A 27,697-nucleotide genomic window follows, 5' to 3' on the forward strand; every position below is an offset into this window, starting at 1 on the left:
AGGTCCTTTCCTTGTACCTCTGGATAGTAACCAAGGGCAATGCCAGTAGGCAGTATATTGGGGAGACTCTTAGACAACCCCAGCAAATGACTCCAAACAGGCATTCTGTATTTTTTTTTATTTTTTTGTATTTTGTTAGTTTGTCTTTGGCTCTTGGAGGTAATGTTGTCAGTCCAGTTGAGAAAAGCTTATTAGAGTTACATATGCATATTTACAAGCAGAATTGCATACCTTATAAGATTCTTTTAAGGTAAATAGTTAATAGTATGATTTCTTACAGCCTTTTCAGATATTGCTAGTGTATTTTCTCTGCCTCCTTCCTACTGTATTGAACTCCATTCACTCCCTGTACAAACCCCTTTCTTCATTTCCCATTAGACAACCTGTACTCCTCTGTTCTCCTCTACTCTCCTCCATTTTTATTGTGTATTTGTCTGTCTCACGTTCCCTAAAGTGCTCCTCTTTCCATTGCTGTAATCAGATCATTTATACACTGATATTCCCCTCGCTATTGCTTTCAAAGTTCTGAACCCTTGCAGTGCTCTCCTGAGCACTGCAAGCCACTCCAGGCTATGCGCTCACATCTGAAGATTTGGGAGCCCCAAATGAGACAAAACATATGCCTTTTGACTTTCGGGATCAGGGTTACCTCACTCAATACCATCTTCTCTACATCTATTCACTTACCTGCAAATTCAGGAGCTTTTCTTTAAAGCTGAATAGTATTCGGTAGTGGACATGGGCCATTTTCACTATCCATTTGTTGGAGGTGAAGGACATTTAGGTTGCTTCCATTCCTAAGATATTGTAAACAGAGCAGCAGTGAACATGGATTATATTCTGTGGATTATAATGTCATACTTTGGGCCTATAGTTGGGTTATGTGGCAGATTTACTTTTAGCTTTCGGAGATTTTTTCCTCACTGATTTCCATAATATCTGCATCAATTTTCAGTCTGACCAACAGTGAATAGGGTTCCCTTTTTCTCACTTACCCTTCAGCATTTGATATTGATTTTTTTTGATCTTTGACTGGGATAAAACGAAACATCAAAGCTGCTTTGACTTGCATGTTCATAGTTGCTAGGAATTATGGACATTTTTTTGATATATTTCTTAACCGTTTAGTTTATTCTTTTGAGAACTCTCTGTCCAGGCCCCAGGCTCATTTCTAGAATGGGTCATTTGTTTTTGTAACTTTTTAAAAGTTGTTTATAGTTCTAGATATCAATCATTTAGGTTTCTTGGGCAAACGAAGTCCTATTCAGGCAGCCCTTGGCCACATCTGTATCCTGTAAGGTCCTGACTATGTTTCCTTCGAGTTGTTTCAGGTTTAGGTCTTTGATTCACTTAAAGTTAGTTTTTATACAAGGTGGTAGATACAGGTCTAGATCCTTATTTTCTTTTCCAACTCATGTTTTTGACATTTGTGTCAAATTTTAGGTGACTGAAGTTAGTGTGATTGTGTTTGGATCATCAGGTTCGTTCTACTGGTTTACATGTCTGGTTTTGTGCTGGTGCCATATAATGTTTGTTACTATGGCTCTGCAATGTATCTTAAGATATGGAGTTGTAATTCTCCAGCATCATTCTTTTTGCTTAGGGTTGTTTTAGTTATCTAGGGAATTCATATGAATTTTAGGATAGTTTTTTTTCTATTTCTGTGAAAAATTAGATGAGATTTTGATTGGGGTTTCCTTGAATCTGTAAGTATAATTTGGTAGAATTGTCACTTCCACAACATTAATTTCATCAACCCACAGCATGTTATGTCTTTCTCCTTTTTCATATCTTTATCTCTTTCTCCCAATGTCTAAAGCTTTCATTTCACTTCCTTTGGTAGATTTATTCCTAGATATTTTATTTTCTTTGAGGCTGTTGGAATGGGTTTGTTTCCATGATCCCCTCTCTGTATTTTTGCTGTTGGCTTATAGAAAAATACTATTGATTAATGCAACTTGGTTCTGCATCTTGCCATATTGCTGAATTTGCTTACTAGTCGTGTAAGTATTCTGTTAGAACTTTGGGGATCTTTAATATAAAGTATCATTTCATCTGCAAATTGCGATAGTTTGACTTCTACTTGGATCCCTTTAATTCCCTTATGTTGCCTAATTGTCCCAGCTAGTATTTCTATCACAGTATTGATAAAAAGTGCAGAATGGAGATGCCTGTTGGAAGTGTGTCTTCCTTGTGTATGTGCCACAGGCCTCTGCTGGTGTGCACTTAGTTTTGTGGTTTGCTCAGTTTCTCTCAGCCTTCTAAGGCTCCCAAACTCTTCTCCTATTACGGCTAATGCTTTAGCTGGGGAGTGGCTCCCATGTGCTCTGGGAATGTGAGAAATACTGAGAGTGGCACTGTCTTTGGGTTCTCAAGAACTGTTCAGTGTTAATCGCCCTGCTGTGGGGTGCAGCTGAGGGTATCGTGTATTCCCCTGTGATTTCAGAGTTTGTAGGCTCTGCAGGATGTAGCTTCCTTCAGAAAGTGTTCTACTCACTGGTGCCATGAGTATCACTATATTATGATACTCAGAGATATAGCAGACCAGGGTTGTTCTTGGTTGCTGAGATCTGTCCAAGCTAAAAAAGGCAGGACTCTTTTTCCCTCATATGTATTCTAATCTGAGCTGAACCTCCTGTGTATGTACCCTTGGGCTTGTGAGCAGTCCCCTGTTCCCTACTTTTGATAACTACCTCATGGGGCCTTCTTCATCCAGCAGTTGAAGAACAGGACAAATTGTGGCTCATTGACCTATGGTTTTCCCCTGAATGAGGCCCTTATAACAGGTCAGATTCCCAGGGTAACCAGAGAGTCTGTCTCAGAATACATGCTGGCCATTGCCTTGAGTCCTAGAAAGACAAAATGAAAGGTTTTTTTGTTTTTGTTTTTGTCTTTATTGTAGTCTGTCTGATCTAAAAACCACTGTTTCACCAAATGTAGCTGAATGAGGCATGGCTGGTCTGCCTTTGACCCAAGGACAGAATTGTCCATTTCTAACCTGACATTTTCTGAAAGCACTTTCTCTGCCACCCTTATTACCACATCCCTTGTCAGGGACAAGCAAGGCAGAAGTTGTGTCTAGTGTCTCTGTGCCATGAGTCTTTTTTCTGGACTTTTTTGGAGGGTTTTCTGTTTCCTCCTGAATTACTCAAGTTTTTCCCACTTTTTTTGTATTCTGATTCTCATCATCTTACCTAGAACTTCACTTGATCTATGGGCCAGGGATCCTACTGTAAACTCTGAGTTTGCTTTTATTTTTGTGGCTATACATGCCACAATCAGCATTTTTGTTCATTCACTTTGTAGTTATCTGGATACTTTCCCAGCTGATGTGTAGGTATGTCATCCTGGTTTGTCCTTTCTGCAATTCCTCTGGCATGGTGACTATCTCCTATGGGTTTCCTTATATATCTTCCATCTTTCCTTATGTGGTTCTCCTATGCAGGTGACCTTGTGTTTCTGCTCCAGAACCACTGCTCCAAAGAAGCAAAATGGGAGGTTTTCTGTTTCTTGGAGACTCCTTGCCACCCCCTTCCTCTTGTCAGTGTCTGGCATGAAGACCAGTGACATTTGAGTCTCTTTTATAAGCTCTTATCACCCATCACCTTGAGAATTAACTAGCTGAAGATAGGCACATAATGACTTGGAAAAATTGAACTCTTTTTTTCTCAAAGTGATTTTATTGATATTTGATGTACATTTGGGTATTTTGACTCAGTCACTTCAAAACAATGTACAGTATATAAAATCTAGGTCACCCCTAAAGTATGGCTTCACAATCTTTATAAAGGAATATTTGTCTTAACTACATAAGAATAAAATATATGGCATCTACTTGTATGGATAAAATTTGTAATCTAGAGTAAATATCATCTGTTACTCTCTTTCCTTGGAACCTCCCAAAAGGAGCAAACCTCTATAAATACTGAGTTTTAAATTTTGGGACACAGAAGTATGGGGCTTTTAAATCTTTAATTGGGTATTAAAGTAAAGGAAGCTAACATACTTAGAGTAAGGTCACCAAGAACTTCTTTAGCATATTGGTACTCTAGGTGATGGTCACTCTTTTGAGAAAGAGCAAATAAGATGTTTCTAAACCATGTTTTCTTGTTGTGTTAAGACAATGGTTTTGTTGTTTGTTTGTTTGGTTGGTTGGTTCAGTTCTTTAAACTGTTTTCTGGGAGAATACAATTTACATATTAGCATGTGGGCATTTTCTCATCTTGAAGGAGGAGAAAGTTGCAGGATTTCATGAGCTACAGTGTGAGGTTGGCAGTGACCGAGATGAACAAGAGGAGGATGCTAGGGCAGGGTTCGATGGCTTGTCTGCCTACAATAGATGTTGCTCCTCCAGAATGAGGAGCCTGTGCTTATAGATGAGCAGATTTAGATTTTAGTCTTTGTTTCTGCTATGTGATCAAGCAGGGTTCCCTTTGTCAGGTTGGGGTAGTTCCCTTGTAAAACAAGAGTCTTAGAAGGACTTTATGGGTCTTTCTACTTTGATAAGTCTGAGGTTATGAGAAAGGAAGCTGTTTTGAGCATGTCTGGGTGGTCCCTCCCAGTTAGTTTTCATGGCAGAGCTGAAGAGGTTACATCTGAAAGGGTGTCTACTGGCCTGAGCATAAGAATGCCAGAGAGAGTCAATGCCAGAGGAGAATGCTTGCAGCCCACCATTGAACTGAGAATAGGGTCCCCATTGGAGGAGTTAGAGAAAGGATTGAAGGAGTTTGGTGGGGGAGATTGCAACTCCATGAGAACAACAATACCAACCAACCAGAGCTCCCAGGGATTAAACCACCATTCAAAAAGTACACCTGGACAGACCCATGGCTCCAGCTGCATGTGCAGCAGAAGATGGCCTTGTTGGGTGCCAATGGTAGGAGAAGCCCTTGGTCCCACCAAGGCTGGACCCCCCCCCCAGTGTAAGGGAATGTCAGGGTGGGGAGGAGGGAAAGGGTTTGTGGATAGGTGGGGGAACACCTCATAGAAGAAGGGGTAGGGGGATGAGATAGGGGCTTTATGGATGGGAAACCGGGAAAGGGGATAACATTTGAAATGTAAATTTAAAAAAATCCAATTCAAAAAAAAAAGAAAGAAAAAAAAAAAAGATTGCCAGAGAGCCATGGTTGACCTCAGGTTTGGCAAGGTGAAGTGAAATCTCATTAATAACATCCTTAAATAGGTGTTGAGAAAACGCTGGGTGCAGAGTTATTTAAGTTCCCGCTTTGCTTGCTTGCTTGCTCTTAGCGCTACCATTTCATGGTCTTACATAGGACTGATGCCATTTTCCAATCATCAGTGGAATGAATTTACAGACATACTTCAGAAAGGTGTTCATAATAAACTACAGGAAATGTCACTCTTTGCTTTTATAAGCCTTTGAAAGTACTATAGAGATTTTCTTGGGAGACTGTTGCCATAAGACCAGGTATTTGAACAAAATGGAAGCACTTTCCTTCTCTTCTCTGACATATAAGTTTCAATAGAACAGTGGAGAAGGTTCCCACATATCTGTGCATTATTGCTCTCCATGGTTAATTTCGTTCATCTTCGGTTCATATTCCACATGGGACCAGAGCATACACAAATTCTAAAAATGTGTGTGTGTGTGTGTGTGTGTGTGTGTGTGTGTGTGTGTGTGTGTGTGACAGAGAGAGAGAGAGAGAGAGAGAGAGAGAGAGAGAGAGAGAGAGAGAGAGAGGAGCTGTAAATGGAGGCAGCAGTTCCATTACTGGAATTATCAGTCAGAAATGTATATTTTCTATAGTTCACAGAGCTACTATGTGTCACCTCCAGGCAGATGTCAGCTGCTGGAGCAGGGACCCCAGGGCTCTAAAAACCCTCCAGCTTTCCAGAGACCTTTGTCCAGCAGTGAAAGTAAAATAGGGCATTGTAGGCATTCAAGCAACCCAGAATCTTTGACTGGAAGCCCTAGAGGGACTCAGGCACTGACTCACTAAGACGGCCATTGAAACTCATTCTCACAGCCTCGTGATGTGAGCAAGGTCATGAGCAGGGAACAGCATGCCCAGCTGAGTGGGTTGCCTCACGCCACACAATGCTCCCTTCCTGGATGACAGATCTTAAATTGTTAGTGGAAATGCACCCAATGTACAAATGTAGCACATTTTATTTTTTATTTCTTCAGCTATCAGTGCTTATTATTTTTTTCTTCAGGACATTGTTTTTGTTTCCCCAGCGATTCAGCTTTAGTCTCAGCTTTTAGAAGCAACGTTTGTAACCTGGGAGCTCATAACAGCGGCTGTATTTTCTTCAGCTCATGATGATTTCTCTAAGTGCACCAAATGTGAGGAGAAGACTCAGTATACATTTTCCCTTTTGAAACATGTCCTGCATTCATCAGCAGTGTGGACCTAATATTATTTTGTGAAATAATTTACTGATGAAGGATGTTAAAGCTTCAAGAGCCATGGAGGACATTTATTTCAATCCTGTTAATTTAGGAAAAGAGAAAATCCAGGTCTGGAGAACATAAACCATTCATTCAAGCTTAAATAACTATTTTTGCTATGTTTGGTTTGACATTAGGTTACTTGGCCCTTAATTCAGCATTTTGGCTCTCTTATATGGCATTAAATAGTCTTCTATTTTCAAAAACAATGGAATGAATGACTCATAAAATAAGTGTAAATTGCTTCTGACAATAAAGCAAAAATCACATGTGTGTGTGTGTGTGTGTGTGTGTGTGTGTGTGTGTGTGTGTATCAACATATCCCAAACCTTAGTCTATCTAAAGAACATACAGGCACAGGAAAGTTAGGTAGTTAATGATGCTCAGAGTAAGAAGTAATAATATTTTCATGGGGTATTCGTTTTCTTTCTAGACAGAATTTCAACAGCAAATAAAGGTGGGAGCCAAGTCTCCTAACCCGCTCGCTGAGTGACAGATAGCACATTATAGATTTCATTTTGGTTTGAATGATCCAGTGATTGTCAAAGAGCTCCGGCAGGCAGCCGTCACGTGAGCATAATCAGCTCCCACTACCATTGCAGGTTTGCTGTAGGGGTGAGTTAGACTGCTTTGAATTATGCAAATCTCTTGTGTATTGACTGAATGGAGAGGGCTAAACCATGTGTAATGAGCTACCATAGGAGAGTAGGCCTGATTTGGGTGTTCAACCCAGTCATTGAACAATCTTTGTCGATGTGATTGGATTACCACTACCCTGCTCCCACCGGTTGTCCTGGTGAAAGGTGGAATTCTGTAATGTGAACAGGAATGTTGGTGAAACTGCAAGGAGCTACAAAAGAAGCCTAGATTGTCAGTCCCCTCTTCTCCCAAAACCTAAACGTGTATGCGTGTTGGTGAGATTCCTAGGTGATTCTTGTATACGTTAAAGTGGGAGGGGCCCTGATTTGTGGCACCTTTTATTAGTGTGCCCCATTACTGATGGCACAAAGGCATCTGTTGTGACTTTGGATGTGACATGTGCCTGGCAGAAGAGAGCTGCTCTTGAACCTTGCTTTCAGGCCATTCTCCAGCAACTACTCCATAAACTGGGTCTAGGCACCAGGTTGTGAAATTGGACCAGGTGCTTGGGGATGAAAAATGGAGCAGACACAGTCTCCCTTCTTCAGGCTCAGAAGTCCTCTCAGATTTGGAGAGAGGAAAAACAAGGTGATTCACGGTACAATAGTAGGATCAACCCCAGGATTCTGTACCAAGTGCCTCTAGGCATTGGAAGGTTCGTCAGCCCATCCTGGCAAGAGGGAGGGAAGAGGGAAGCTCAGATTTCCTCGGTTGATATCTAAGGGATACATAGGACCTAATATGCTATGCTTTCAGTAGTCTTGTATCGAAATGCCTCGAATACAGCAGCTCAAAATGTCCTTTTATTGTTGTCGCACGGTTTCTGAAAAGTTGGGGCAAGGCTTGAGTGTGGTAACATCTGTGAGGGCCTGGTGGGTCTCTTTGGAGGTGAGTGTCATCACTGGGTGCCCTTGTCTGTGGGCAGGCTTGTTTCCCTCTCCTTGGCTGTTAGGCAGGACTCGCTCAGCTTCTCGAGGCTTTGGTTCTCCAGCAGTCTCTCTCTGCGTGGTGATCCACATCCTTCCAGCCGGCAGGAGAATCTCCTACTCCATCCGTTGAGTCTTATCACGTTGCCCCACCAGAAAAAATGGCTTTTGTTGTGTGATGCGGGTCACATTGCCACCTGGCTGGGTGACTCACTGACCTGCTGAGATGCCGGTGCAGGAAGCTGTGCTGGGAGTCGGGAATTTTGAGCTGAAGGCAAAAGGGGTTTAGATCACAGACTGATGGACCTCACTTTGGTGATCACGGAGAGCCAGGAGATTACAGTCCTGCTTCGGATCTGTACAGGAAAACTTGGCGAGGGGAGATACAGAGTTGCTGACGATTGTTTTGGTGGCTGAGGACGCTCTGTCTGGTGTGGGATTGGTAGAGCGAGGGAAGCATGGGGCGGGAACTACACTGGGACAACAATAAAGTTATACTTAGAGTGGTAGGTTCAGAGAGGACCAGGGAGAGACTAGGCCGGAAGGACAGCAGCGAGTACGCAGATACACATGGATGTCACCATCAAGGGCCTGTTGCAAGGACATGGGAAGGCCAAGGAAGCCCATCTCCCTAGAGGGAGCCCCTCACTGAGCCTGGCTTATTTACCTTTAGCCAGCCAGCAACAGGCACATAATAATCGCTCAATAGATGCTTGTTAAATGGCAGACCGTCTCCGTTGTAAGACTCTTGTTTGCTCTTCCCTAATGCTTCTTTCATGAGGGCTCACGTTCATTTGAGACACGTTGCTTCAGTCTGTAAACACTAGCTGGCCAACTAATTTAATTTTAAAGTCCCCGGATACATTATTAGCAGTTTGAAATCTGGCAAAATTACTGATTACTCCCATGAGTCAAAAACCTGCATATGTCATAGGCTGGGCTGAGGGCGTTCACCCACAGGACTGCAATCCTCAAACAGTTCTGTTTAAGAAGATAGGACTTTCTGGAGGACAGACAGGAAACTGAGATCCATAGAGGTTAAAGAAGCCATCTGCCTGGGATCCGACAGATAGGAAGAGGAGCTTTTAGACATTGAGCTTTCAGCTATCTTGATTCTAAAATGTGCACACAAACAGGACTCTCTCCTTGTGTGCAAAGTATTAGGTATCCTAGAAAGCACATGAAACCAAAGAGCTGCTGTGATGGGAACAGCATGCTCCTCACACACAAATAGATGGATGGACCAAACAAACAGAATAGAAAGCCAGAAATAGGTTGGAATGCACAGGTCTTTGAGAGAGGCAGCTGCTAAGTAGGGACACGTGAGTAGCTTCCTGGATAAAATGGCTTTACCTCACGTTCTTTTCTAGTGTAGGTTAGATTCTGAAGAGTCAAACGTAAGGGATGAGCCACGGGGTGCAAAAGAGGGTAGTTTCTTGTCATTGCAGAATAAAGAGGCTTTTCTAGCCTTTTACTAAGTCTAAACACCATAAAGCAAAGGCTTGGTCATTGTATTTCTTAGAATAATAGAGCAAGTTCCAGGACAGCCAGGGATGTACAGAGATGCCCTGTCTCAAAAAAATACATCATAAGCAAGTTAGAAAGGGAAGTGACAGCCCGGGAAAAACAAAACATATATAAAAAAATACAACTCTCTCTCTCTCTCTCTCTCTCTCTCTCTCTCTCTCTCTCTCACACACACACACACACACACACACACACACACACAAACATGCATATAATGTATGCATACCATACCAGAGGCAAAAGACTAGTTTTTCTATTTTATTAAGATCAAAAGCTAGGCAGTCATTCCAGGGTGAAGAGTATGGATAGAAAAGGTATTTACTATAAGAGAAACATAAATAATCTTTCAACCAACAATATGATCTCTAACCTCTTCCTCATAGAACAGATGCTGGTGCTACAGTGAACATCCTTTTGTCACTTTGCCCTAAACCCCCAACTTACAGCACATGCTACTGACATGGATATGGGAAACAAGCACCTGACAGTCTTGTGCCCAAGAGGAGAAGCAGCCATGGAGAGGGTAACTCAGCAGACCTTAGCAACTCTGGGGTCACATCTCCTTTGATGGGCAGTGCCACACTACTGTTGCTTTGCACATGAGACTTACAGGTGCACAAAGAAGCACACATGTAGGCTTTCACTGCAGCACTGTAAACTTGAACAAAACAGGATTGCCAACAACCTATAGAGCGAGATAAATCCTGCCATACACATTCATTGTAATGGGGCGCAGCCGTGGAAGGTGAGTAACAGACGGCTTCCTTATTGGGAAGTCCTCTATCAAATAAAGGTGCCAGAGAAAAACTACAACAGGTCCCCTTTGGAGATGTGGGCAGGAAAGTAAGCACAAGTAGTCATGTTTCTTTGTATTTTCACAGTGGAAAATTTGCAAGGATATACTGTAAACTAATGAAAGTGTTTACCTCTTAGAAATGCCGTGAGTTGGCTAGATGGAGGAAGGCAGATGGGAATGTTTTCACTGTAAAATTACATTCTGAATATATACAGACATAGACATGCGGACATGGGGAGGTGGAGGGTAGAGTCAAATATTGTCCACTTATATGTTAACATGCATGAACTCAAACACATCATTCATTACTCCCTTAACAAATGCACGTAGAGACCCACCAGGCTAAAGCCTGGGTAGGGAAGGTCACTTACGGCCGCATAAGCAATTGGCAGTCTGGTGCTGTCACATCAAGTTGTTTCATTTGCTTACCCGACCATGTTCCTTAGCATTCCATTTCTTTTCTGTGACACAAATGCCCAAAGTAAATATGTGAACAGAGAGAAATATTTATTTTGGTTTGAAGTTTCAGGCTTCCTAGTCTGCAGCTGACTGACCACTTTGATTGTGGGGCTGGTCACATGACACAGTACTGTGTGGGCAGAGTTAAGCTTCTTACCTCAGGGGAGGGGTAAGCAAGAGAAGGGCTGGGGGTGGGATGACGGAGGGAAGGGTTTGGTGTTGGGAGGAGGATGATGTGAGGACAGTCTTCTAAAGTCACACAGACTGTTCATCCAAAGGACTCCACTGTCTCCTAGTAGGACTGCATGCTGTTGCCCAACCCTTCAACATGGGACTCTCAAGAGACACTTGATAGAAAAATAAAAATACTTACTGATCAACTTAAGTTGCATACTTGTATATATTTCAGGTTATTTAATTTGACATTGTAAAATAAAAACAAAAAAAAAATCCCAAAACAAGCAAACCAAAAAACCAAAACCACAATATGAAAATGACCACTGTCCTTTGTTGAGACTTAGTTGAAGACTTGTGCCATGGTTGTGTGCAGTCTGTGGAGCCTTGGTCTAATGGCTGTGGTAGCTAGGGTAACCAGTCGCTCGTCCCTGCTTGTTTCTAGATGTAGCCTTTCTCATTGTTGTGTCCAGATCAGCCCTAAGCAACATGGAACGGTCAGTGTCTGTCACAGGCTGCTGTCACAGGTTGCTGAGACACAGCCCAAACTTAGGAGGGAAATCTTCAGAGAATGATTGCAGGCTGAACGCACGGAATCATCAACCTCACTTTCTGTCATCAGTCACTAATGAGGAGAGATCTAAATCACCTGCTAAATTTCCATCTTCTCTGATGACAATTTGTTCTTGGGAGCTAATCAAGAGGTGTGCATGACTGTGGTTCCAGAGATGAATCGAGAGCCCTCCTACACCCTTTATTGAGAGGATTTTCAAAGGCAGAATTTCTGTTCTTCCGTTTTAATTTCTCGAATGCTTTTGTCTGGGCACCTATTTTAAAATGGCTCCTGCCCCTCTCTCAGTCAGTAAGTACATAAATTAAAAGCTAGAGCGCCTATGTTTGTTGAGGGGTCTGCCTTTCCCTGGGACATGTCCTCAGCACGTCCGGTGAGTGCTTTGACTTCAAGGAAAGGTGCAGGCACATCTCAAGATGCTTGGGCTTGTTTTGCTTTGCGTGTTTTATTCAATAAGTGTGGTTTTCTTTCTTCTTTTTCCCACCCCCTCCCAGGGTCTTTGAAGCCATTTGTCCACTTTGGATGGTCGGTGTGGTTACAGTTAGCTAAGACTATTTGAATGGATTACTGGTACAGTGAGGTTAGGCCAGATACCCGAATGGAGAAATGTGAGCTGAGCTTGGCTGCTGGGGTTAACATCCTCCAGTCAGCCACTACCATGCGGCTCTCAAGCCCAGGGTTGGAGGTTGTTTCTGCCTTTATGGTCAAGGCTGTTGAAGTGCATTTACTCTGGATTTAATCCAATGGACAATGAGGCTGTAGGAATAAACTTATCCCCCAAAGAGAGACGGTGGGACGCACCTCCGGCACCCACTGGAAGGCACTGGCTCTGCGACTGACCCTCGGTTCCACGGATGCTCACAGATTTGCTCCCTGCGGAGCCTCAGTTTTCAGTGTTGAGGCAATGTGAGGGATAATACAGCCAGATGAAGAAAACAAGCTTTTGTGACTTGTTTAGTGGGTTTACTTTGATTAGGTTAATTGACGGAAGGCTCCAACACCATTCCATATACTTGATTATATAATTGCTCAGAAATGACAAAGCTGTCTGAGAACAAGCATTTCTTTCTTTGTTTCTTTGTTTTTTGTTTCTTTGTTTGTTTGTTTCTTTCTTTTTTATTGGATATTATATGTACTTACATTTCAAATGTTATCCCCTTTCCAGGTTCCCCCCTCTCCCATCCTCCCTCCCCCTGCTTCTGAGGATGCTCCCCTTCTCACCCACCTACTTCCTCCTCTCTGCCCTGGCATTCCCCTACACGGGGGCATCGAGTCTTCACAGGACCTAGGGCCTCTCCTCCCACTGATGCCAGACAAGCCCATCGGCTGCTACATATACGGCTGGAGTCATGGGTCGCTCCATGTAATTCTTTGGCTGGTGGTTTAGTCCCTGGGAGCTCTGGAGGGTCCGGTTGGTTGATATTGTTGTTCTTCCTGTGGGGTTGCAAACCCCTTCAGCTCCCTCAATCCTTTCTCTAACTCCTCCATTGGGGTCCCAGGAGCACAAGTATTTCTTGTTCTCTGATACCTGAGCATGGATGTGGTTTGACCCACTTCCCCAAGATCCCGAGTCATGACTCCTCACAGCAACTCGCCAAAATAAACGCTCCCTTCCTTAGTGGCTTTCGTTGGGGTATTTTAGTATGAGCAACAGAGAGCATAGTCAATGCAAACAATTAAACATGAATAACATCTAAAACACATTCTATTCCAGGGGCAAACTGAAGAAGAAATGAAGCCGGGAGATGGGGCCACACCTTCAGGCCGAGGTAATCATTACTGTCTGCCGTAGTACAGTTCACACTGAGCAGGTTCTCCCTGAAAACAGGTTGGCGCTTCCGTTGTTTTATGCTTCCATATAGAAGAACGCTGTTGTCATTCAAACTCATCGTACAGACCCTGGTGTCAACTTTATCAATGACGTCTCATGTTTGTAGACATAAAACTTATAAGGGAATATAAGTCCACAGTTATTTTTATGTGTTTGCCTTTTCAACGAGCAGCGAAGGAGGCTGTTTCTGGTTTGGAAACTTTCTCCCTTGTCGTAGAACGTGGTATCAAGCTTTTCTCGATCTCCCTGCTTCTGCTCCCTCCCCAGCCCCAGATCATCTCATATTTGGGCTTGTTCACTCCGCATGAAGCCATGCTGAAGAGATGGTGCACGTAGTCCAGAAGGGATCCCTCGTGGTTACATACACTGATACACGTGGTTACGTGGTTACACATACACTGTAGACTTTGGATATTCCAGGAACATTTTTGAGACATTTTTTGATATTCCCCTGAATTTCAGATGCATTAAATTTAAATCAATAAATACAGTTGCTATTTTGTGACTATTTCCATACACAGAAGACAACTGCTATTAAAATTTCTATAAAATGTAGTTAAATATCCAACAGGATTTTTCCTTTTCTCTGGGAAGAAAGGTACATACATACATTTGATAATATGCCTTTGGAAAACTCTAAAGATACCACGAATATTTGTAGGGTAAGCTTTTTCTCCTATTTTTAAATAATAGAAACAAATAGAACATTTTGCCCTTTTAATATTTCAATTTCTAAAAGACCACTTACTATTGCTTAATTTTGGAGTACAATATTGAGAAATCTATGACCTACAAAGTATTTCTAATTACATCCAGATACTGTATGTTGCTTTAAATGAGTATTCCTCTGTCATGGCCACCCCAGGCCCATTGTGTTCTCTGCTGAGGAAGCAGAACAAGATGCAGTACTTAGATAATTATGTAACCTGATGTCCGGATCCGTTGGAATATACTTCAGTTATACAACACTAAAATTTTAGAAATGAAATCGGCCTGCACATGGCCCAAACACCAGGCTTTTCAACATCATTGCTTTTTTTTTTTTTTTTCAGAGATGGGCTGATATTTATTACATTGTCACTTCTCCCCTGGAGCTATATTTTCACACTAATGTAAATTGAGTATTTATTTTTACATTTTCTGGTTGTGTAGGTCCCACTGGAAAAAAGAGAGAAATGGGCTTAGAAGAACAATTTAAATCTTGTCAGCTCCTCGTGCTAAGGTTCTTTTATCTTATTTTATTTTTTTAACCAGTTTAGTGCTTGCATTTTGACTAACTACATGCAAAGATTTGCTCCCCTCGAATACTCGTCCAGCTTTTATGCAAAGCTAGCCTACCTCTTTGTTCTCTGTCTGTGGTCTCAGTTTTTAGTTAATCGTTTTATTCTCCAAAGCTTCTTGCTGTGCTTTACCCTGCCCCAAATTTGATGTTATCAGTCGCCTCTGGAATAGAACTAAATGCTGAGGGGAAAGGTTCGGTTGTTTTGTGTACATACAATGCTATAGCTTGCTAATCACAGTGAGAATGTGGTCATCTAGAGGCTTTGGGAAATAATGTCTACTTTTACCATGTTTAATTGAGTGGCTGAGAAAAAGCTCCCATCGCTATATTATCATAGTATCCCAATGGAAGTCCTCCCACCTACAGACTGTAGAAAACTCAAACATTTTCTTTAGGATTCTTAAAAATCTGAAGGAACTTGGCCAATTATCTAGTATCTTAAAGATGTGGGGTGATCAAAATGTGGATACTTCAGTCCTTCTTAGAAGGGAGAACAAAATACTCAAGGGAGGAAATAACAGGGACAAAGAGTGGAGCAGGGACTGGAAGGAAAGGTCATCCAGAGACCGCCCCACCTGGGATTCCATCCCGTATGCAGTCACCAAACTCAGTCACTATTGCTGATGCCAAGAAGTGCTTGCTGATGGGAGCCAGATATGGATGTCTCCTGAGAGACTCTGCCAGAGCCTTACTGATGAGGATGCTTGCAGCTAACCATTGGACTGAGTATGGGGACCCCAGTGGAGGACTTAGAGAAAGGAGTGAAGGAGCAGAAGGGGTTTGCAACCCCATAGAAAGAACAACAATATAAACTGACCAGATACCCCAGAGCTCCCAGGGACTAAACCGCCAACCATTGAGTACACATGGAGGGACCCATGGCTTCATCACATATATAGCAAAGAATGGCATTGTCTGGCATCAATAGGAGGAAAGGCCCTTAGTCCTGTGAAGGCTCATTTTCCCAATGTAGGGGAATGCCAGGGAGTTGGGGTGGGAGTGGGAGCATCCCCATAGAAGCAGGGGGAGGGAGGGAGGAGGGAAGAGGATAACATTTGAAATGTAAACTATCCAATAAACTTTTTTTTTAAAAAAAATGGGATGAAGAACCATGGGAGGGCAGAAGGGGAGGGGGATCTAAGGACAGGACTGTAAAAACATAAATTAATTAAAAAAAGAAAAAAAGGCAACCAGAGTTGTGTGTACACACACTGATATGTACATGTGTGTAGGAAATTGTACTGAATATAAACACTTAAAACTTTGTAGCAATTTTATATCTAGTGCATACTTTCTTGGATAATGCTACAGCATAATTTGAGTACCTAACCTATGCCACTAACATGAGGCTAGCCTGTGCTCAAGGCAAGGGGGCTTCCAGTAACCACTTGGCTTATTCAGAACAAACTTAACTAATTGGTAGTGAATCCATGATTGGAAGCTTGTATCTAACAAGTTGTTAAGGCTGAGTTCCTTCTACCCTACGTTTTCTGGTTAGTCTCTTTCTCTTCTGTGTAGGTGTTAGGATGAAGGTATAGAGAACTGCAGTATTGCTTAGAAAGGAGCTGGGGAAGGGAGCTGCTGATGAAGCACTAATGGTGCCTTGTGTGCTCGCTCATATGTGTCCTCAGGGACAGGCTGAACTAGATTTTCCTGGAAATAGTCATTTTTTTGAGATGTTTATGTTCTGGTTCTTTTGGATACTCACTGCTAAAATTCTTCCAGGTGACTAAGCAAGGTAAATAATTTTCCTAGGTCCATATCCGAAAAAGAAGGCTTGTATCAGCCCACGTTCATTGATATGCTCTTGTTAATAAGTATTTGTCCCAAAGTCAAAAAAAATTATTCTTGTCAATAAGTATGTAGGTAAGACCTGTCTGTCTTTATGTTTGACATCTCCAAAATAAAAACACTCCATCTCTTTGTGCACACGCAGGATCTGGATTTTTCTGTCCTTAATTTATTCGCTTCTTTAAAAGCACTCTTTGGTTGTGCATTGGGGGAGTATGGGATCTTATGAACACAAAACCATGAATGAGGTAAGTTGTAAAGAAATGTAGGTGCATGCCCATCCAAATTCAACTGTATGTAACATAAAATATTAAAGAATAAAACTAGAAATAGAAACCTACTCACCCAACCAACCAACACCAACCAAATCCTCACCAGATACAACGGAGAGCAGGCCCTCAGTACATGAAGTAATTAGAAGAAATCATAGATACCCTGATCTCAGTCACCGCCAGGCAAAGCGTATAGATTATTCACTGAAGAGGAGATGCAAATCGCTAAAAATTTATATACAGAACATATACGTTTCCATAAAAAATACAAATTTAAAAGTAGTGATGATAGTTTTGATTTACTAAATTAGCAGGAGTTTTAAACTGGCTCCTCTTAGAATACAAAATGGACTCTGGACTCAAGAGTGGAACTCTCTCTGGTAATCAAAAGCGGCAGACCTGCTTTTTGACTTAGAAACCCTTCATTGGACCTTTCCTAATTAAATAAGCCCGTGCACTCCAGGTAGGCCAGCGTTGAATACTGTGACAATGCTTATAACTACAAAAGTGGAGAAGGAGTCTTCAATGCATTTGGTCTATAGGAAAAACATTGTGGCTTGAGTGTCTGTAGATAATTATGTCACATGTCCTTCAATAACTTTAGATCACCGTAGGAAAATCTGATGGCAATCTCTAATATGTTAATATTTTTAGTATCGTTATCTTTAGGTTCTTTAATTTTAAAAGTGTATCTATAGCAATCACTCATGGTCACAGCATATGGCTGGCTTAAGCCTTCCTGCATTTCTGAATTACCCAGAAAAGTGTAACCTTTTCTTTTTCTTCTTTATATTTTTTTTATTCTTTTGAGTGCTGGCCTAAACCTGGCAATGTTCTCTGTTATACTTGGAGCTTCTTTATTCTATCCCTAAAGCCCTTTCCCCACTCCTTGTACCATGGTGGCTTGTCTGCCGTGTGCCTGGTTACTGACCTCCATGCTTAATTCAAAAGGCATGTAATCCTCTCTTCCTCTTTTCCATATAACTCTTCATCACAGCTGCTCTGTGGTAATGAAATTTATATTAAACTTTCCTCTGAGTTTATTCTTAGTTTTTTTTTAAATCAATGAGAATAATAACCCCGAGAAGGGACCCTATTTTCATGGCAATGTGGTAACAAAAGTGGAGCTCCCTAAAATTTTCGGTAATATGTGGTGATGGCAAAGGGACCCCAGATAATTTTTTTTCTGAGGACAAAACAGGTGACCATACTTCAGAATCGCAGCTACTTAATCTGCTTCCTGTAACTTAGGGGCAACCAGTCACCTCTGGAAACATCTATGATCACAGCTTCCTTGCATGGTTGGGTGGTGTGAAGTGACTGGCTCCCATAGCCTTGAATATTTGAATACTTGGCCCACGGTTGGTGGAACTGTTTGGGAAGGATTGGGGGCTATGTCGTGTTGGAGAAGGTGTGTCCCTAAGGGCGGGTCTTGAGGCTTCCAGAGCTCATTTCATTTCCACTTAGTTCTCTCTTTCTCTGCCTTGTGCTTGTGGGTTGAGATATAATTCCTAGGTCACACTGGCCTATCTGCTGCCATGATTCCACCCTGATGCTCATGGACTCTGCCTCTAAAACTGTGAGCTAGTGAAAGTCTCCTGTTTTAAGTTGCCTTGGTTATGGCATCTCATCACAGCTATAGAAAGAATAAGTCAGACAGTGGCATAGACTTTCTTCTATCTTCTTAAGAGGGCTTAGAGTTATTTTCAAATTATAGAAAAGCTGCAGTTATGATATTATAGAAATAGACATATGAATTCTCTACTTAGTTTGTTTCAACACTAACAGGTTGCATGGACAGGGAACATTTTTCCAGAACTTGGATGGAAATGAACATTGTCATATCACTATGCATTAAATTATAGGCTTTATTAAGACAGAACCAGTTCTCTCTCTCTCTCTCTCTCTCTCTCTCTCTCTCTCTCTCTCTCTCTCTCTCTCTCTAGATTTAAACTACAACTGCACTTAGTGTTCTATGTGGTTTCTTTTGATCACTGTTTTTTAATCTTCCCTCACAGGTAGAAACTGACATAGAGCCTATATTTCTTGGTAGGTGTGGTATTTTCTTACCTGCCATCCACTGGCTGACCCTGTTCTCTACCATCTCAGTTCCAGACTCAGCATGACATTCAACTCTTCTTGCTTAGCTCAACTCATGTGAGCATGACGTTGGTTGAATGGAGCCATCGATCTTCCAGATCAGTGGATGTTTTCATGTTCTTATTGACTTACTCTTTTACTGGTATGTGTAGCCTGATCTTGTATCCTAATGCCAATCAGCCTTGCCAGCAATCCTTCACTGAATAGTGCCTTCATGGGCCAAGAGTCAAACCATAGTCCTAGGGACACCCAACTCCTTACCTGGTCATTTCTAATTCTAGCCCCAGACTGGTTTGCCTTCAACTCAGCTGGTAAATCTCAAATGAGATATTCCTGGAATGGTTGGAAGGGTGCTTGTTGTTTAGAGCTATCTTTCAACTTGTGTGTGTGTGTGTGTGTGTGTGTGTGTGTGTGTGTGTGCGCGCGCGCACGCGCGTGCAGAAATCTATCTGGATTCTGTGAGTAGAGGGAGGGTCTTATCTCCTTCCTTTGGAATAATGTTAGAGATGTCTCACTGTCTGGCACTTGCCTGTCACCTGCTTCCAGCTACTTTGTGCTTTGCTGTGGCCATCCAAAATATAACATTCTTCTACCTATCTTAATTCTGGGTCCCCATCTTCCTCTCCGTATCCCCCCCCCCCCGTGTGTGTGTGTGTGTGTGTGTGTGTGTGTGTGTGTGTGTGTGTGTGTGTTTTAGGTTATTTAACATTTAAGTTTTTCAGCTGTATTATATTACATATCTTTCTCTCAAGTTAGGCATATTTTAAAAAGCATGTGGTCAGGTCTAGTCAGGTCAATCAGACTCCCTGTTTTGCAAGCTGATGTAATAATGTATTGAAGCTCTTTAGTATTAATTCTCCAAATGGCCTGAAGTAGAATCAATGACTTCAAAGATACTTCACTTACTTTCAAGGGCTACTTTAGGTGCTGTAGGGTGTTGCCCAGTAAATGATTCCAACAGCTTCAGAGACAGACCCTCAACTTTTATCACAGAATTCTTCCTTAGGGTCGATAGCTTTCTTCCTGAACGTAGTCACAGAACTACTTTCTTTCAGAATTAAAGTGTCAGTGGTACTAAAATGCCTGCATCTTCAAAACTTAGTGATAGACTAGATCTTTCTTCATGATGCCATTTCTCACCATAGTGGATAGCAACACTGTGAAGGGGTGGGGGAAATGCATCTTATTTTATTCAATGTTTATTAATATAAATGACATTTACTATCATTCAACAATCAATTAAATATTTAGGCATTTGTTACTTTGAACTTGAAATATTAAATTTCATCGTGCCTTGGTGCTTACTGGAGGATAAACAGGGTATTCTTTTTAATTAATGAACTTTTCTTGGGGTCTTGTAATAACTGAGGGATTCATGTGCACTTTAATTAAGAGTACTGATCTTTAATAAGCAATTTTAGAACGTATTTTCACATCATTTGCCTGTCCTCACTAATGGCTGATAAACGAGGTACTCTTTGAACCTATGTTGTTTACTTCCAGTCTTCTCTGCAGTCTGTCAATTTTAGGTGAGCTAATGGGGTTCTGACTATAGATACAAAGGCGAGAAGACACATGTGCTCTCTTCCGGGAGTTGTGGACCAATCAATGAAACCAGGTGAAGGGCAACAATGGGAACCATGCCCTGTATTAATAAAGCCTGTTTCATGAATGTGATTATTATATTATACCTAGAATTTCTTAATAGATGAAAGAGTACAGCAGGTAAATGTTTTCCCTCATTGTGGAACTGCTATGAAGCCTGAAGATGACTCATGTGTTCAACATGCTCCCCACAGAGGAGATCTGTGGAGGCAGCATGCATCTTCTGCTGCATCCGTGATCAGTCGCTGGTTGATGATGTCACTGGAGTCTGAGAAGAGGTCTGAGTTCTGACAGTCACACTCAGCATTGACTGTAGGAAGTACTCCATATGAACATTAGTTCTGAAGCACATACACAAGGGCTCTGAGGTGTGGACAGGTGGCTTCACTTGTACTTGAGAGACATTTTACTTGTGCTCAGTATAATAACTTTCTGCTAGTAAGATGACCGTTGCAATGTCAGACATATTTTAATGTTCAGTTAGACCCAAACTTACACCACTCATTTGGAAATTGGACCATGGGTTTATGTGGTGACGGGTTATGTATAAATGACTGTTTCTCATCCCTGTGTTCCACAATTTGGATTCTTGCATGTTTCTTCAGTCACCAGCTTTTGAGAGGCTATCCTAGAAGTCACTTTCTCCTTTACCTCCTTGCATCCCATTAATTGGCACAGGGCTCTGTTCGCACCCTGTTTGACTATACCGCTGGCTCTTTGCCAGGCTCTACCACTGTGAAATTATCAGTTGCCTTTCCTTTTGACTAAAGTCTAGAAAGGAGGCAATTTGAAGCTGCAAATTTATTAGATTCCAATAATTTCCCATTTACTTCTTGCCCAAGTTGACCCTATTACAGTCTTGTCACTGGGGTCCTTTAAGCAGGTCACTGTCTCTTTGATGGGTCTTTATTTTTTTATTTGAACATTGACATTGGGACCTTCAGAGATTGCTGTAACTTTTCTTCAAGAGCCAAGAGCCAGAGGAACTAGATAATACACATCATCCCTTGGTAAGGCTAGTTGTTATCTTACTTCTTAAGCCTATAGTCCTCTGTGTACAGTAACCCACTTCCCAAGTGTTTAAGACTAGAATCACATTTCTCTGCTGATTTCTCCAGGTGTGGTTGAGTGGCACATATGTTCCTCTAAGACAGCATCTAGTCACAGTTATGATCTTGATGTTCAATGCACAGCTGTATGGGAAATATGCAGAGCAGACTATGTAGGGGAAGAGGGATGAGGATGGCAGGAGGGAGGAAAGATGGAGGATTAGAGAGCCACTCAGAGACAGGCAGCTTGGATCTTGAATGTCCAGCCAGGTCTCTGGCTTCAGCCCAGGATAAATGTTCTCTTCAACAGTATCTATATCTGTATCTGTGTCTGTGTCTGTGTCTGTGTCTGTGTCTGTGTCTGTGTCTGTGTCTGTGTCTGTGTCTGTATCTCATTTTATTTGTTTACATTTCAAATAATATCCTCCTTCCTGGTTTTCCCTCCACAAACTCTCTATCCCATCCCCCTTTTCCTCCCTTCCCTTTGCCTCTATGAAGGTGCTCCCCCACCCACTTACCCACTCCTGCCTCACCACTCCAGCATCCCTCTATGCTGGGGCATCTAGCCTTCCCAGGATCAAGGGCCTCTCCTTCCATTCATGCCGATAGGGCCATCCTCTGATACGCATGCATCTGGAGCCATGGATCCCTCTTGTATACTCTTTGATTAATGGTTTAGTCTTTGGGAGCTCTGGGTGGTCCAGTTAGTTGATATTGTTCTTCCTATGGGGTTGCAATCCCCTTCGGTTCCTTCAGTTCTTCCCCTAGCTCTTTCAGTGGGGTCCCCAGGCATGGTCTGATGGTTGGCTGTGAGCAATTGCATCTGTATTAGTCAGGTGCTGGCAGAACCTCTCATGGAACAACCATACCAGGGTCCTGTCAGTAAGCACTTCTTGGCATCAGCAATAGTGTCAGGGTTTTGTGTCTGTAGATGGAACCCCCAACTAGGGATCCATCCCTTCTGTGGACAGCACTGTATATTTTTAAACTGTTATTCTGCAGAATAATTCTTTCGATATTTGAAATCATGCATAGTCTGTGTACCTACAACCAAGGAGACAGGTCTTGCCACTTGATCCTTCCTGTCAGTTTTAATCAGTCCCTCATCTTCTGGAGCCTCCATTTTCTTTCTCGGAATAAGAGAGATAGATAATATCACTTGGCCACGAAGTTGTCAGGATTAAATGGGAAAATGTTTATAATGTCTTAGCCTCCGGGTAGATATTATATAAACGGGTATTTTGTGAGCAGCTTAAGTAGGGGATTTATGTATTGTTTTTTTTTTTTGAAACTGCTAGGCTGTTTCTGGAATGAGCACTCATATTTTGCTTTGGAGATTTCTACAAGAGTAGTTTTAAAACAACTTAAGCTATGGAATCGACATTAGCGGCGATGTTCCCTTTAGTGTTTATATCCCTTACTCTCCTGCAGTGATGAAGATCTTTAAGTTTGGTAAATGCCTGTGTCTACCAGCTGCCCAGCAGGAGCCTTGGGGACCATCCTGCCTCTCCCCTTCTCCCTATCTTGGGCAGTCTGTGGTGGGAGGCCACTGCTTTTGGTTAAGGAGTAGATTTAAGTCCGCATGTTTTCATCTTTCACGGCTTTGACAGTAGCCATCGTTCCCAACCTTGGCCTCCCAGTTGGCTCCATCAGACATGCCTTTGATATGACTCCACTCTGACAGCACAGTGTTGCTCCCTCTTTCTTCTCAGAATGTAAGCCGGATTCTGTGGATACCTCCACCCTTTCTTTGGTTAAAAAATTTTCATCTCTTCCACAGTCTGCAAGTTGGAACAAGTGTAAAAATCCTTAGATCTGGCCTTTGGTTCCTCAACTGTTTTGCCCATGGTCTGCCCATACACTACTGTGTTCTGAAAGTGTGTACTTCATTTGAGGACTCCCCAAGAGGCTCCTTACTTATGACTCTTCTGGTTGGAATGTCTTCCCGTCTTCTTGCCTATGTGTGTCTTTTGGCTAAGGTTTCACCTTTGGTGCCCCTTGATAGAGCAGTCCCCTTGATCTCCTTGATTAGGTTCTCAGGGCTGTGTAGTCTGAAGGCCCATGATAAAGCTTGCAGTAATGAATTACATTACTTGACTCCTTAGTATATATTATTTTTCTAAAATTGTTTAACTCTATTTGATATACATTGGTGTGTGGTGTCAGATCCCCTGGGAACTGGATGGAGTTACATACAGTTGTTACAGACTGCTATGTGGGTTCTGGAAATTGAACCCAGATCCTGTGGAAGAACAGCCAGTGTTCTTAACTGCTGAGTCATCATCTCTACAGCTCTCCTCGCTACATTTTAAAGCCTTTATAAGATGACTATTGTTTCTTCAGGACCTTGTACACAGTGGGTTACAAGGCCAAAGATTGTGTGTGCTGTGTACACCTATTTGCATGTTGTCCTATAGCTAATAAAGGGGCTGAAACTTTGCATATCATTTTATGCAGAGATAAACATTGCCAGAAGTTGACCAGATAGTTTTTTTCAGTTCCTTCCATGCTTATGGCTGACAGAATCAAAAGAGGTTCAGGAGGAGGGTCCTGTATCTCATGCCAGTAGACTCAAGGAGTCACTCATTGACTTAGGACCTGGCATCACACTGAACAGCAAAGTCAGGGGCGCTATTTGTGCAGAGACTGAGGACCTGGGGAACATGGGAAGGATCTGGGTTGCTCAGAGGCTGTGGAGACACGAATTGAGGTGCAAGGATTTGGGGTCATCAAGCACAGATTAGCGTGTACCCATGAGTACCCCCTTTGTACTTGTGAGGCTTCTTTGTAGAAAAGCAGGCTTCGCAGAAAGGAAGACTGAATACGTAGCTGGCAAACAGAGAAATGCTAGTGCACAGAAGGAGACTCACAGAGCGGGGAGGGAGAGGAGGCTTCTGAAAACTGTGAATATCGTGTGATGTCCAGCTCTGAGTCTCTGTTTGCCTCTCTGTACTTCATATCCAGAGGGAATCTGTGGTAGTGATTATTAAGCAGGAACAACTGTTTTTCAAGTAAGATTCAACCTATAGAAAGCAATGTTTATGAAGGTTATGGCTCTGTAATTTTACCTTTGCTAAATGACGGCAAATGTTCTACAAAAGTCGATTTTTTTGTACTCTTAATTATTTATAGTTATCTTCACAGCACATAGGATTTCAGGAGAATTATTTTTCTCAGACGGCTGTCATATTGATTCAATATGAGTTCAGTCATACAGTATTTAAGTTGACATGGAAGCCGTATTGTACTGATGAGTTTTAAACCTAAAGAATGCAGGGGATTTGAAACCAATTTCTCAAATTAGTACACATTTATGGCTTATCACAGTAATTGGTCCATGAAATCAGATATTTATGCCATGGTTAAACTTGGGAGAAATCACGTTTTTCATCTTAAAGTGATTAGCTGTTTTTAATTAGATGAATTTTTCCCCCTGCAGTCCTGCGACTACCCAACACTCTTTTAGGGAATTATTTTTCTAGGCAATACATACACAGAAATGATGGGACAGCAAGAGGTCATTGAGTCTACATCTATTGCAAATTACTTTATTGTCTACCCTGAACCTTAGTTCAAATCAGAATATAGCACCTATACCCGATGACTATTATTCTAAGATAATTTAGTGTTTGTGCATGACTTCTTCAGAAAAGGTACATATGATCATTTGGTTAATGTACCAATTTCTTGAACTTTTAGAAATTTTATGGTCCTGCATTTGAACAGTTTGCTAAATATCAGTGCTCATTGTTCCCACTTTGCATCCCCATTAATATCCTAGCACTACCACAGCCCCAGGGTTAGCCACTCAACCAGCACAGGTGCTATCGTATTCTGTAGCAAGACTGGGGGAGCAAGCCAGGAAGCAGCACCCCCTTCACTGTCTCTTCATCAGCTCCTGTCTCTGGCGAGCCTGAGACAGATCTCACCGTGTTAATGTTCCAGTATGTGCCCACCACATTCTTTCCAGCATCCCCAGTGGAGTCTAGCTCTCTCTCCTCTTCTGATCTCTAGAAGCCAACTGTATTTCCTGGCTTATGGTCTCTTTCTCTTCAAAGCTAGCAAGGTCTTCTCATAGTCCTTTTCTCTTTCACTCTTTCTCTGTCAGGCATACTGCATGTCTATTTGTTTTATTCCTGTCCTCACTGAGTAGAACTTAGGCTGATAAAGGCAGTTAGGATTTTGTGTATGATAGGCTCCTAGCACTTAGTAAATGTGCTCTTAATATTTGTTGTATAAAAATGAAAACTGAAAGAGCAGTATCCCCAAGACAATATAGATTGCCTGATTCTCTGTACTCTTGGCCTATATTGTGTTCCCACAATGGGATTTTCACTACTCTGTTGTGGTAGTCATCTGTTTCTCCCTCATAGGCTGCAGGCTATCCTTAAGGCCAAGAGGTGTCTTACTGTTCTTTGGATCAGGGTCTGTCTCATACAAAGTACTAAGAAATGTTTTGAATCAATGTGCATCAGACGTGAATGGATTTTTTTCCCTTCTTTGTTATATATACTTAAGCTTTGATGACTCCTTCAAGAATGCAAGGTCACGAGTCTTTGACTTGTCCCATTTGACTTGTCCCATTGTGCTAGACAGTTTTACGTCAACATGACACAAGCTAAAGTTAACTGAAAGGAAGGAATCTCAATTGAGAAAATGCCTCCATATGATCCAGCTGTAGAGTGTTTTCTTAATTAGTGATTGATGTGAGAGGGCCCAGCCCACTGTAGGTGGTGCCACCTCTGGGTTGATGGTCCTGGGTTCTATAAGAAAGCAAAACTGAACAAGACAGGGGGAACAAGCCAGCAAGCAGCATCCCCTTCACTGGCTTCTCATCAGCTCCTGCCTCTAGGTTTCTGGCCAACCTCCTTCAATGATGGACTATGATGTGGAAGTGTAAGTCAAATAAACCCCTCTTCTCCCCAGCTTGCTTTTGGGTTTCATCTCAGTGATAGTGACCCTGAGACAATCACTGTTCCAAGACCTTCCAAATATGCAGTTGTGTCTTCATGAATGATGCTTCCCCTCTTCACCCAACTCGTCCTTGTGTCAGAACTGACACTCATCTTTACTTCTGCCTGTGTCTTTGTCTGTAGTTTTTATCTTTGGGTTTAGTAAGTGTCTACTCAGGGTTAGAGAAATACTTCTTTTCTAGTGTATTTTCTCTTGCTGTGACCAAAACAACAGAGGGTAAGAAAGACTAATTTGACTTATATTTTCAGGCCAGCAGCCATAATTGGGGGAAGCCAAGATAGAACCTTGAAGCAGAAATCATGGAGGAATACCACTTGCTTGATTCCCTGCCTCCTGGATCATATTTAGCTAGTATTCTTATAAATCCTTGTTCTTCCAGCATCCGTTTATAATCTAGACTGCACCCTACAACATGCCATCAGGCCAATCTGATCTGGGCAATTTCTTGATCAGGACTTTGCCCTCACATGACCTCCAGTGTGTCAAGTTGACATCAAAGCTAACCAGGACACACAATTTCTGTCTGCTACTGGACCCAGTGGTCTTTATTCACTTCCTGTGGAGAATTATTTTTAAAAATATTACTTTTTGTTTATAATAAATTTTATATTTTATCATATATAAAAATCATCATATTCATTAAATAATTGATTAAAGCACTATATTAATGAATTGAGAAATTGAAAATTTGATATTTAATTAAATATTAAATTAATAAATTAAAAATAAACTAAAGTGAAAACTATTATATTTACATATATATAATTACTTTTTTTTTTTCGGAGCTGGGGACCGAACCCAGAGCCTTGCGCTTGCTAGGCAAGCGCTCTACCACTGAGCTAAATCCCCAACCCCATATAATTACTTTTTAAAGTCTAATTCTCTGCTTCTTGAAGAATATACCTGCCACCATTCATTCCTCCTTTCCTTCTGGTTGTCTCTCTCATTCCTTTGCTCACTGTTTACCCAAAGCATCCTAAACACATTTCCAGATATCTATTCTGGGTCCCCTGCATGTTTTACTCTTTGTAAACCCTCAGAATCAACTGTCCTTTAACTCGATGTACATTAGTGGTGACTAAATGCTAATTTCACACCTGGAACTTTTGTGTTTAATGTCTCCTGGATACTTCATCCCATATGGCCTCTAGATCTCTTTATATTTCATGGTTTAAAAATTTAGCAGCTCTGAAAACATATTCTGCTTGTTCTCCAAGCCTGGTCCTCTGGTTTTGTCTTGCTTAGCTGCAAACATCATCTCTTTGTTTAAAATAATCCTCTAGCTTTAT

The 27,697-nt window shown here is 41.8% G+C and overlaps 1 protein-coding gene across 3 annotated transcripts in view; it reads left to right on the forward strand.

Annotated features, from left to right (window-relative positions):
• The window catches only part of L3mbtl4 (L3MBTL histone methyl-lysine binding protein 4), a 533,749-nt gene that overhangs the window by 169,255 nt on the left and 336,797 nt on the right, over nt 1-27,697 (forward strand). For all 3 annotated transcript variants that reach the window (XM_087564391.1, XM_087564392.1, NM_001433416.1), the window contains 1 exon segment: nt 13,219-13,273. In XM_087564391.1, the coding sequence (XP_087420517.1) occupies nt 13,219-13,273 (55 nt within the window).

The sequence above is a fragment of the Rattus norvegicus genome, chromosome 9 (genome assembly GCF_021556685.1).
Source record: "Rattus norvegicus strain SHRSP/BbbUtx chromosome 9, alternate assembly SHRSP_T2T, whole genome shotgun sequence".
Lineage (NCBI taxonomy): Eukaryota > Metazoa > Chordata > Mammalia > Rodentia > Muridae > Rattus > Rattus norvegicus.